The sequence below is a fragment of the Lissotriton helveticus genome, chromosome 9 (assembly GCF_964261635.1).
Source record: "Lissotriton helveticus chromosome 9, aLisHel1.1, whole genome shotgun sequence".
NCBI lineage: Eukaryota > Metazoa > Chordata > Amphibia > Caudata > Salamandridae > Lissotriton > Lissotriton helveticus.
In genome coordinates, this window is record NC_136070.1 from 27,697,592 (window position 1) to 27,711,092 (window position 13,501).

A 13,501-nucleotide genomic window follows, 5' to 3' on the forward strand; every position below is an offset into this window, starting at 1 on the left:
ATCACACAAGGTGTGGTGTAGAAGATGTGAGGGAAAGTGGCCTCCAGAAGGGAACAGTTCAGAGCTCATCCTGCTGAGCAGACGTTACAATCAGGCGGACGGGCTACTAAATACCTTTACAATATGTGTCTACTTGTAATACTGCTGTGTTGAACAGTTTCCCGGTGACAACCAACCAGAGGACATCAAATGTATCAGCATGCATGTCTATGAAGCCTCCCCTGCTGCGGAAACACAAGGGCGTGCACATGGCGCCAAGGTCATGCACAGAAGGTCACGATTATACAACATGCGATGAATAGAGAGGACAGTAAAGAGGACATGCGATGAGTAGAGAATAAGCGATGAGTAGAGAGGACGCAAAGGGCATCTCTAACCCAAGGAACCAGAGCTGGCCGTAGGACTCTTCTATTAGTAGGGCCGGACTAGGCTCAGGCAGCCTCGCTGACACAGAGAACACAGGCGGCCATGTTTAAAAGGAAGACAAGACTGGGATTTAAACCTACCAACTTTTCAGATTACAGGAGGCATTTCATTGCGTTGTTTCCAGCTTCTTCACTTCTGTGTTTTTTAAGGTAACGTTTGAGATAATTTTGTTTTAGTTTCTGTAATTCCCATTTTGCTGCAGGCTCCCTTGGAGAGCACGTTGGCTTCTCTGGTGTCCGTTCTTTCTCTACCCCAAACTCCAGCCCTCACTGGTAGCAGGAACATCTAATGATACATACACAGCAGGAACCTCACACACGCATATATAGGAGGATCTCTTGTGATACACAAGCAGCAAGGAAACCCTACAATACACAGGCAGCAGGACCCTCTTGACATACGGAGATAGCAGAAACCTCTCACAATGCAGACACAAGGAACCTCTCACTGTATACAGACAGCAGGAACCTCTCACTGTATACAGACAGCAGGAACCTCTCACTGTATACACTGTATACAGACAGCAGGAACCTCTCACTGTATACAGACTGCAGGAACCTCTCACTGTATACAGACTGCAGGAACCTCTCACTGTATACAGACAGCAGGAACCTCTCACTGTATACAGACAGCAGGAATCCCTCACAATATAGAGACTGCAGGAACATCTCAGGATACAGATAGCAGCAATCCCTCACTATATTCAAATAGAAGCAACCTCTCATGATACAGACAGCAGGATCCTCTGACTATGTACAGATAGCATATTCAGACGAAGGCCGGCCTTACCTGCCGCAGCAGCTTTTCCATGGCTGACATGACCATCAAGCCTCGCCATACAATTGGAGCGGTTTCTTCAACCAGGAAACCTATGGACATGCTGAGGAGAAAGATAAGCCAAAGAGTTACTTTCCTGCAAGCAGGAGGTGGTGAAGGAAATAAAAATAAAATAATAAATGTGCTTCAGAAAAAAAATTAAATGTCATCCGCGGGCTTAAAGCCAGGTCAAGGCGGGAAAGCATGTGGAGAGCCTGCTAGTTAATTTGAGAGAAGCAAAGGCGAATCAACCTTGTACCTTGCAGTGCGACTGGATGGATTCCATACACACAGTAAAAGAGGGCTGCACAACTCACCTAGATACAGACCTGTATATTATCCAGAGGAGACAACATCATGTAAAAAGTCACCTTCCACCTCCCCCAAGCAAGAGTTCCTCAGCCCATGAATGTTCTCTTTCAACCGTGCGAAGGCCTACTAGCCGGAAACCCCAAAGGGAAAGACGTCTACTCACCAAGCAATCCCATAGTTCACAAGAGGTCTCATTAGGTTCTCTGAAAAAGAAAGAATATAAACTCAATGCCTGACTGTAATCATCATACATCTGTCACTCAATTGTATGCTTTCCCATGCTCCCATCCCCTACTACATTTACAGGACTCTCTACCCCCAAAGGTCTCTCTCCGCCCCGCCGTCTGGTATGAAAAGATGCTAAATAGAAGTAAGAGCTGAAGACTACAAGATGCACTTTGCAGACAGGCTTAGTCCATATTCAGAAGACATTTTGGGCATTTTTACTACTGGATGTAAGAAGTAAAACATAAAATATGATTTCAAAGGCAGTGCAGGAAACCAGAAAGAACATTATATTTAGAGAAGAGTAAATTATGTGTGGTATCTTAGTGGTCTATGTTAATTTGTTGTTCGATGAGAATGGATCTGGATCTAAAAACACATAAGCTTTGCCCAAGGAGGTGGGGAAAACATGGAAGACACAAGCGTACACGAGAAGTAAAGAGACAACTCAACACTGCAGTGGAGCTAAGGAGCTGATTGTGTGATTATGGATTAATCTGGAGCAAAAAAAGAAACACTGGAGATGAGAAGGGATACTGACAATCTGAGCTATGGAAAAGAAAATGGTAGAACGTAAGTAAAAGTTAGACTGTAGCTGCTGCTGCGAAAAGAATGAATAGAGAGAGAGAATGGAAACTAAAAGAAACCACCCACAATCCTGCTGTTGTACACTTTGTGCCTTCAGAGACAGAAAACCACTGCTCACCAGTGCACGGTCTGCTGAGAACAAATACAACACTCTTTGAACCCCAATCGGACCTCTCTCGCGCTCTATAAAGTCTTGATTTCCATCCTCTTTTGCAGCGCCTGTTTCCTAATTTGTAAGAAAGTATCATTCTCCCCAGAAAATCTGCACCATCCCATTAAAAACATTCATCATCTTCTGCAAGGCTGCTCTCCTCCCCTTAAAATGGTGCATTCCCCAATGTCGTGAGACGCTTCGGTCAGTATTTGTAAAGCGTGCGCTGTTCCCAGTAAGATCTCCTTCATATCCCCTGCTCTGTGAGATCCATCTGTCCCCATCCGAGGCTTCTCTTCTGCTGTAAACTCTGCCTGTCCCCTGCTCTGCTGTAAGGTCTGCCTCGTGCCCCTCAGGCGGTCTCTCACACCTTCTCTATGGTCCCTTCTGCTGTGAGCATGGTCACACACTCTAAGATCTACCCTAGTTCAGGTTATAGAACTCTTACTCAACATACTTTCTGACAGCTCTGGGTTTCCGCTGAGATTCATCATCCTGGGGATGGAGGGTCCGAACACGTCTGCATCAAGGAGGCCAACAGCCTTCGTCTGACCGAAGGAAGAAAGAGAAGACATGAATGGATCACAGCAAAACCAACACTTCTTTTATGGTTCATCCATAGAACACAGCATTACTTCAGACACACACGCGTGCTCTGCCTCTTGCATCAGAGTCTGATGTGTTCATTCAGAGATGGGCCTTAACTAACCAATGGGTAATTCTGTGCGCTTTGAGCAGGCAACTATTGCAAAGCAGGAGAAGGCACCAATTCAACCGCCTAATCCGATTTGAAGCAATGTAACTGGAAGCAGCAGGGTTTATAAGTGAATTGGAAGCATGACTTCTTTTCCTCCAATGCGCAGGGATTTGTACTAAAGAGGACGGCCATGAACAGTAGCTGATTTCTTGCTCATGGACATGGTGCAGCCACCAAAAGCCAACCGAAGGGAGTGTATTGACCTACATGTCACCTGTAGCAGATGGACAGGAATGCTTCAGGGCACCACTTTATGTAGAGAATATGCACACAAAGCACTTTTTAAGTGGTAGTAAAAGTCTCACAGAACATCTGTGAAGAGCCAGAGGGCAGGAACATGTTATCTTCCCAGAGAGACTGCCAAACTATGGAATACTTCATGGTCTTTAAATAAAAAAGCAAGGCAAAGGTGAGCTGCACCTTGGTAGGGAAGCTGTTAATGTGGATGTGGCCATACTGGAAATAAATTAATGTAAAGTGCATTCAATTATTGCTGGTGAAGGAGGGAAACCTACTTGAGTGAAAAAGACTCGATATTGTTGAGAACACACCTCATCGCAGCTGCACTGCCCGTCTGGCCTCCTATCCTCTTTCTTTTCAAATCTCATTTCTGACGCTTCATTTTCAAATCAAGCATCTTAATGGATCTCCAGTGGTGGCCCTTGCTAGTCCGCACCGACTCCAAACCCAGCTGCATCATATACAAATCCATCATGACCAGCACCTGCTAATTTTGCAGACAATGTCACCGTCTCTGGTGGTTCTCTGTACACCTGTGGTGAGGACACCACTAATCTGCAGACTAAGGAGTGTAAAAAAGAAAAAATACAAGGCAGCGGGTCTTTTTCATCTGTGCACCCAGGATCAGGAACAAGATCTCTGTATCCATCGGGACCATCCCAAATTTCGCTTCGATCTAGGATAGAGTTGAAGACTCACCTCTTTAAAGAACACTACATCACAGTGCATTAACCAACCAAAATCCAGCTTCCTCTCCTAAGACTCTTTGGGCCAGATGTACGACCATTTTTAGCTGTCGCAAACGGAAAATAAAGCTGTTTGCAACTGCTAAAAAAGGGTTGTAGTATGTAAAAACTCTATTTTGCGAGTCGGTAACCTATACCCAACTCACAAAATAAGGTTTGCGAGTTGCTATTAGGAAGGGGTGTGCCAAGGGTATCCCTTCCTAATAGCAAGTCGCAGGAGGATGATGACTGTTTTGGCATCGCAAATGCAGCAGAAAAGCAATCGCAGTTTACCACCTACTTGAAGTAGCAGGTAAACCGGTTGTAAAAGGGGAGGGCTCCCCACGGATCTTTTCTTTAAAACGCATTCTTTTAATGAAAACGGGCTGTATTTGAGGGAAAAAAAACACATTGCTTTATTTAAAAAGCAAACACAGACATGGTGGTCTGCGGTCCCCAGCAGGCCTGTGATTGTAGCCTAGTCCCAGTCACAATTTGCGACCTGCCTCATGAATATTGATGTAGCAGGTCATTTGCGACCTGATTAGGAATCGCTAAATTGTAATTTGCGACACACAAAATGGAAAGGTCGTACATCTGGCCCAGATACTTTATGCTCGTCTTTGACCGAGGACATCGCTTCGCTGCCTGTTGGCTAAGTTTTCACTACAAACATACCATCTACAAACACACCAGCAGTGCCTTCGCTCTTCCCAGGGTTGTTCTCTGGTCTCTTTTCTCTCTGGTGGGCCTCTTTACTCGTATTCTCTAGTCCACTTGCCTTTTCTGTCACTGTCCACTTTTCAGTCATGGTGCCTTAAGGTTTTGGCCTCACTTCCCTCTGGAATCTGCTCCTGCTCCACTCTGAAAACATTCAAACCTCATCTGAAGTCTTTACTTTTCTCAGGCCCATCCCTCCCGCCTCTCACCATTAATGTACCACTGAATGAATGTGTGGAAGTTGATCCAGCGCCTTTGACAGTGCATGGATACTCCCATAGTGAATACTGCGCTTTACAAATACTGATTGGTTGATTGAATGAATGCCAAGATCCCCCTGGGTAGGAGCAGGAAATCAGCAAAGAGGTGGGACTCGCAGCGGGGGGAATCCTGCGGCATGGGGGGCGGGAGGGGAAGGTGGTGACCACGTGAAGCTTATGCCTGAATCATCAAGCAGTGGCAGCGTCCCTTGCATGACTAGAAAGCATCAACACCTTGGCGACAGCCAACCTTTTACAAAGCAGGGTTTTGGGGGGACAGTTCCTACAGTGACTGTCATAGAAAACAGAAATGCTCGCAGCTTTAGACTTTTTGGGGGTGTCATATGTGGGATAAAGCCCCTCCTTACTAAATCATAAGGATATTTCAAGTCACTGAGGCGTTCAGTGAGCAAAGAGAGCAGTTGTGTTCAAAGTACATGGGGGAAGGGGGAGCAGACCAAGCGTTGGATCCAGGCCACGTTTGCAGGACAGCCACTTATCATATGCAAAAGCAGGGACTTTAATGGAACTCCTTTCCATGGTTACTGGTTGTGCTGAAAGTGTGGCCTGGATCCTCTTACACCTACTTGAGATGCCCCAGAAGGGGTGGATGAGGTTGCAGAGTGAGTGCACGTATGCGGGCCCGGACCACCACCGTGCCCTGCAGTGATCTGTTCATGTAAAGCAGGAGATGTCCACGTCATCAGCTCCTTTATGTCAATCACTGGTTCTGTACCTCCCTCCCTCTGATGCAACACGTGGAGAGGGATGACCTGCAGGCAGAGCCACACTCCAGCAGTGCAATAAATACACAAACAGAGCCAACAAGGTCTCCTCGTCAGCCCACAACTCCCGCCTCAGGCGCAGGATGGTTACACAAACCTCAACACATGGATAGGGACTGTACATCTTCAGGGAACAAAGTTCACAAGGAGCGGAGCTGAAACATTAGTCGTCCCAGTCAATGTTTACGTGACCAGTGAATCAGCTTGGGGGCTCCGGGGGGGTCTGCAAGCCACGGCACCCGGCACTGTGACATCATATCTCAACTGTAATTAATGAGTAGTGATGTCATATTATTATACGTGTGTACGGACACCCCCACTAGACTGAAAGAGTGAATTGGGTCCATCGTTTCAAGGTACTGCTGCTTTCTGTGCATTATAAGTAGGGCTCTCGGTTTTATGGTATTTTTTTGTTGCTGACATTTTCGTCTGTATTTATCCATATTTATTTTGGGTATTGTGGAAAAATGAAGCTGAAATTAGTATATTTCCAAGTTTATTTAACCTTTAAAATTGCACCCATAGTTGAATGTCTGCCAGGTTTCAGTGCAGTGAATATCTGAGAAGATAAATCAATGCACTTATATGAAATATGCACATTTCAGTATCAACCTTGTTCATATCTACTGGTTTTAAAGCCCTTATACTAAAATCCCTTACTTTGTTATCCCCCTCACCTATCAATCCACACAGCTATTGGCCTGGCAGTCATGGCAAAGTGTACTTAGAATCACTCAAAAAGCACCCAATTTCCGTTTTTATCCACATTTAAAAATAAATACAGACAAGAAAATATAAGGTTTTCTGTCTGTATTTATCTGTAAAAATCAGTATAAACGGAAAACAGGGATCCTTCATTATAAGACATACGGTTGACGGTCACTCACTGAATCGTTGGCTGCGATGCCCAGGGCCAGGTTTACTGTAAGAAAGAAATAGACACTGGTGAATAGTGAGTTATTTCCGGTGCATACATTAAAAGGCTAATTCAGCAAAGTTACCAGCCCCACAAAGACAGGTTGATACAGATCAGAGGGTGAAGGGGGTGGGAGGGGAGGGGGCAAGGTGAGGGGGCGGGGTCACGACGTACAGAGTTCAGAGTTCACAGAGGAGTTCAATCAAGGGGACTGCAGTGGTTAGGCGGGGTGGGGGGCACCGCTGCTCTACTCATAAACACATCTTTCCTCACTGGGTCTGTGACCAACAAGATTCACTAGGTGAGAGCAGACACCCAAGAGCAGTCAGGACTTCAGCATACATGTGAAACACCCCTGGGGACACCCAGAAATGACAGAAACACAATCAAAGAGGCGGTGTTTAATCAAAAGTACAGAAATATTAGAGTAAAGGTTTACTCAGCTTCCAGGCTTCTTGATATGAACAATAGCAATGAATATTTAACTATCCTTATATATAAATCCAGGCCACTTGTTGATTCCTGAAATTGTGCTCTGATTTTTACTACTCTTTACAAAATATCGCCTGATTATTGAACATCCGAACTAGGGGCCTAATTACGATGTCAGTCAGAGGCACAGTTTCATAGGTCGGTGGTCCCGACAACCCCATTAGGAGGCGACCGCACTATATCGCAAACTTCCCTTTTTCAAAGGGAGCTTCTGTGGCAAGCGAAAACGTCCGCAGCACAAGCTCCCATTGCAACATGAAAAATAAAAACATCCCTGCACCGCGTGGCAGGCACCTCACGGGGAAGGGAAGTTTAGGGGGGCACCATAGATGCCCCTCAGGCCAAAATGCGGAGGACCACCGGGGGAAGTTAGTTTCTGACGTTGAATGCATGTCAGAAAGGCCGACATGGATTGGCTGCCGGAAACCGACTACATAATCCCGACAGCAGAAACACCGTCCCCAAGGAATTATGGTGCAGATCCAACTGACCGACGGGCTCCTTGAGCGCATCGGAAGCGAGTCAGAGCCCCCCGCAGGTTCAAATTCCAACTGCTGTCATCCTAATGCGGTGGTGGGAGGCTTTCCGAGCGACATTGTAATCCGGCCCGTAGATCCTTTTAGAGTCCATAACAATAATATCTCAGCAGAAAACTTCCCATGAAACTACTGGAAGAGGCAGATATCCAGCTACGAGAGTTAATATAACACCCAAGACTTTATATAAATAACTGTTGCTTTAGGCTCCAAACAAGTGCACACACAGACAGCCACCGGGCACCTCAAAGCGCCCAAAACAGGGCTCAGCAGCGGCGTCAGATGCTTCTGATCGAGGACGTGACTTAGATCTTGGCAGACGGGTTACTCTGTCCCCAGAGTGAGAGATATTCCGACCGCCGTCACCGAAATATCAATCCCATTGGATGAAATGGGATTTATATTTCGGTGGTGGGATATCCATCACTGTCGTGACTGAGATGCCCACCCGCAGAGATCGAAATCAGGGCCAGAGTTATTCACAGCTCGAGACGTGGAAACACAGGTCGAGTTTATGAAGGCCCCCTGGCTGGGCAGGGAGGTTCCATGTCTGGAGCAGCAGCTGCGGTGTTTGCCTCATTTCATATTCCCTTCAAACACAACCGAGTGCTAAAAAGGCTCAGAGGGGCCTGTGTTCTCCCAATAATATGTTTGTTTTTGATTTTCCGTCAGCATCTGTTGAGATCTTGTTCTTGAACAAGCTCAGAAGGAGACGTCTACCGTCACCTGTAGCAGGACATGTAGAGCAGTAAATGTAGGGAACCTGAAGCCCCTGTGCAGGCGGGTTTGGCCTGCCACAGCTTTCAGGACTAGGTAATACCCATCAAAAGACTGAAGTGTCCGAAGGGATCGAGGCGCTAGACGAAGCACATCCGGCTCCACACCCATGAATCTTGAGGATAGATTCATGTGCAGTTGTGGCAGGTACTTCTAAAGCTTTAAGCTCAAATCAAACAAGTCGATGAGTAGAATATGGCACTAATTCCAAGATAAGTCCCTTCTCTAACTCCCTGCCAGTGAAGGATTCACTCGCACCCGACACTTGCAATGGGGACGGCTCGTGATCAAAGCTTTGGGGAGCTCTGTTCTAAAAATGAGCAATTCATGGGGAAGCGGTGGCCAACAAGAGTGGTACGGCGGTGAAGACTTTCAGATAAATGCTGCCACAGGAACTGTGCTACCGGCGTAAAGAGATCATCAAGTGAAGACGCGTGTCCTCTCACCCAATCTCTGGGTCCTGGACGTCCGTTGCTGTGCTAATGTCTGGTTGGGTTGTAAACCCTACTTCAACGTTGCTCGCTCAATGCGCCTTTGGAATATGGACATGGGCTTGCAGGAGCAGGCTTACGGCATGCAGAGTAACAAGGATAGGTCTCAGGAGACCTCAACCTGCTTACGCCATGTGCGGGCGCGGAGGACCCAAGCCTGGCTGAGTACTGTGGGGCCACTGAACCGTCTCTTCAAAGACGGAGAATACAATAGAGACATGTAAAGGAAGTGTTTTAAGAGGCAGAGGAAGGACCTCTCTCTTTACAGCTCACAGCTCTGCCACCCTGCCAGAAGAATAACCCAATGTATGGCTGAAGACCTTCCGTGCCTGAGATGTGGTGAGACCAATCAGGGGCGTAACACAGGCCCCTGCAGCCCCTGCGGTGCGGGGCGGGCCCTCACCCTCCAGGGGGCCCTGTCAGCACCGCACTTCTGCTGGGGAGCTCTAGATTTAGTCCAGAGGGGGGCCCCTTCACGTACCCTGCAGGGGGACCCCCTCAAGGTTCGTTACGCCACTGAGACCAATGAGGATCTGGAACGTGGCCCTCAGCATGCTGGGACAAGCTATGATTCTGGAACAATGTAGGGAGTATTCTAGAAATAATAATGGGGCAAGCTATCAAGGCCCAGTGCTTTTTAGCATCTTTAGCAGGCCACCTGGATCCCTACAGCTTCCTTCTTCAGCCTCATTTAAAAATACCCAGAGGTGAACGTTTAGAAACTGTAATGTCACCATGTGCTTTGCTTCTCGTCAAAAAATCTGTTTTCTTAATCATTTGGCATTTTCCGGACAAGCTTGTTAACCGGAAGCTGACAAGCTATCTTTTCCTGTACCTAGGGATGGCCCTTAAGATGTCTATAGCCTGAATGTCTTGTTTCTTACAATTACGGCTGTCGATGCGTACACCAACATGTCAACCACCTCACACAGTTCTTATCCAACCATTATACAACCAACTGGGATAGCCTTAAATCAGATAAATTCCATCTTCCTTGCGGAGTCCCTCAGGGCTCGGCACTTTCACCCACATTGTTCAATATGTATGCGACTCCGCTGGCTCTACAAGTTAAGCACCATGGCTTTTCGCTTGTGTCATATGCTGATGACACACAAGTTATAATCTCCATATCCTCCCCAGATCATTTGCCCTTGGCCAGGGTTCACAATTGTATGGTTCATATTATTCAATGGATGCACCTCAACTTTCTAAAATTGAACACTCAGAAGACGGAGGTCATGGAATTTAGTTCTGGTCCTCCCATTTGAATTCTGACTGGTGGCCGGGTGAAGCAGGAGCCTGTCCACAGCCTGTGACCAAAATAAGAAACCTGGGCGTGATGTTCGACACCAAGCTTAGCTTTATGGGGCAGATAAATCAGGTTACCTCCACCTGTTATTTCACTCTAAGGATTCTGCGGACGATTCTACCGTACCTCCCAATGGAGCTGCGGAAAACAGTTGTCATAGCACTCGTTCTGTCTCGGATTGATTATTGCAATTCTCTTTATCTTGGTTTGGATAAGAGACAATTGAACAAATTGCAATCCCTACAGAACGCGGCAGCTCGGACTCTACTGAATCTCCCAAAATATAGTCATATCTCGAGGAGCATCAGAAAACTTCATTGGCTCCCAGTCAAGGAGCGAATTGAATTTAAGGCGTTATGCTTGATTCATAAAACCTTACATGGAGGACGATCCATAGAATATTGTAACTTATTCCACAGAATATTGTAACTTATTCCAATGGTATACTCCTGGTCGCTCCCTACGATCAGCAAAGCAAGCACTCATTAGGACTCCAAGAATCAAGAAAGCAAAGTGAGGTGGCAGAAGTCTTTCCTATTTAGCTTCTAAACTATGGAATAAGCTTCCACTTAATATCAGATCATTACCAGCCCATGCACATCTCCGGGCCTTGTTGAAAACCTGGCTTTTTCCCACCCAGTAACATTCTTTTTTCTTGGCCTTCTCATATCTCTGCTATTCCAGCGCCAAGACGCCTTGGCAATAGAGAGCTTTACAAACTTTTACTTACTTACTTACTAACATGACAACTAACTCGTACGTTCATATCCAACTATTATACCACCATGTCAACCACCTTGCACGGTCCTTATCCAACCATTATACCACCACAATGTCAACCACTTCGCACGGTTGTTATGTTATGGTACTGGGCACTTGTAAAGCGCACGGCTACTCCATGGAGTGTCCCGGCGCTCCAACCATTATACCACCAGCATGTCAACCACATTGCACGGTTCTTATCCACCTATTATACCACCAACATGTCAACCGCCTCGCACAGTTCTTATCCAACCATTATACAACCAACATGTCAACCAACACGCACGGTTCTTATCCAACCATTATACCACCATCATATCAACCACCTTGCACGGTTCTTGTCCAACCATTATACCACTATGTCAACCACCTTGCAAGGTTCTTATCCAAACATTATACCACCATGTCAACCACCTCTCATGATTCTTATCAATCATTATACAACTGCGTCAATCACCTTGCATGGCTCTTATCAACCATTATACTACCAACATGGCCTTGCACAGTTCTTATCAACCATTATACCACCATGTCAACCACTTCACACGTTTTTTATCCAACCATTATAACATCACCATGCCGACCACCTCGCACAGTTCTGATGCAACATTATACCACCAACATGTCAACCACCTCACGCGGTTCTTATCCAACGATCATGCCACCAGCATATCAACCAGCTTGAACGGTTCATATCCAACCATTGTACCACCACCAGGTCATCCACTTGCACTGTACTTATTCAACCATTATACCACCATGTCAACCAACACGCCTGGTTTGTATCCAACCATTATACCACCATCATGTCAACCACCTTGCACGGTTCTTATCAACCACTATACAACTGTGTCAACCACCTCACACGGTTCTCATCAACCATTATACCACCAACATGGCAACTAACTTGCACGGTTCTTATCCAACCATTATACCACCAACCTGTCAACCACCTAGCACGGTTCTTATCCAACGATTATGCCACCAACATATCAACCACCTTGCACGTTTCTTATACAACCATTATTCCACCACCATGTTACTTACCTGCACGGTACTTATCCAACCATTATACCACCATGTCCACCACCACACATGGTTAATATCCAACCATTATCCCACCATCATGTCAGCCATCTTGCACGGTTCTTATCCAACCATTATACCAACACCACGTCTATCACCCCATACGGTTCTTATCCAACAAATATACCACCATGTCAACCACCTCACATGGGTCTTATCCAACCATTATACCACCATGCCAGCCACCTTGCATGGTTCTTATCTAACCATGATTCCACCACAATGTCATCCACTTGGATGGTTCTTATCCAACCATTATACCACAATGTCAACCTCCACACATGGTTCTTATCCAACCATTATCCCACCATCACATCAGCCACCTTGCACGATTTTTATCCAACCATTATCCCACCATAATGTCGGCCACCTTGCATGATTCTTATCCAACCATTATACCACCACCATGTCAACCAGCTCCCACGGTTCTCATTCAATCATTTTACCACAATGTCAACAACCTTGCTTGGTTCGTATCCAACCATTATAACACCACGTTAACAACCTTGAACGGTTCTTATCCAACCATTATACCACCAACATGTCAACCACCTCACATGGTTATTATCCAACCATTATACCACCATGTCAACCACCTTGCACGATTCTTATCCAACCATTACACCACCAACATGTCAACCACCTCGCACGGTTCTTATCCAACGATTATACCACCAAACCAACCACCTCACACGGTTCGTATCCAACCATTATACCACCACCATTTCAACCACTTTGCACAGTTCCTATCCAACCATTATACAACCAACATGTCAACCACCTTGCACAGTTCTTATCCAACCATTATACCACCACCATGTCAACCACCTCGCACTGTTCTTATCCAACCATTATACCATCACCATTTCAACCACTTTGCACGGTTCTTATCCAACCATTATACCACCAACATGTCAACACCTTGCACGGTTCTTATCCAATCATTATACCATCACCATGTCAACCACCTCGCACTGTTCTTATCCAACCATTATACCACCATGTCAACCACCTTGCACGATTCTTATCCAACCATTACACCACCAACATGTCAACCACCTCGCACGGTTCTTATCCAACGATTATACCACCAAACCAACCACCTCACACGGTTCGTATCCACCCAT

General features: G+C 46.1%; 1 protein-coding gene across 1 annotated transcript in view; it reads right to left on the minus strand.

The window, feature by feature from the left end:
- NUBPL (NUBP iron-sulfur cluster assembly factor, mitochondrial) overlaps positions 1 to 13,501 on the minus strand; it is a 91,583-nt gene that overhangs the window by 43,038 nt on the left and 35,044 nt on the right. The window contains exons 3-6 of the mRNA XM_078659391.1: positions 6,893 to 6,927; positions 2,976 to 3,066; positions 1,718 to 1,757; positions 1,216 to 1,306 (exon numbers count right to left, since the gene is read on the minus strand). Coding sequence (XP_078515517.1) covers positions 1,216 to 1,306; positions 1,718 to 1,757; positions 2,976 to 3,066; positions 6,893 to 6,927 — 257 coding nt within the window. The remainder of the gene's footprint in view (positions 1 to 1,215; positions 1,307 to 1,717; positions 1,758 to 2,975; positions 3,067 to 6,892; positions 6,928 to 13,501) is intronic.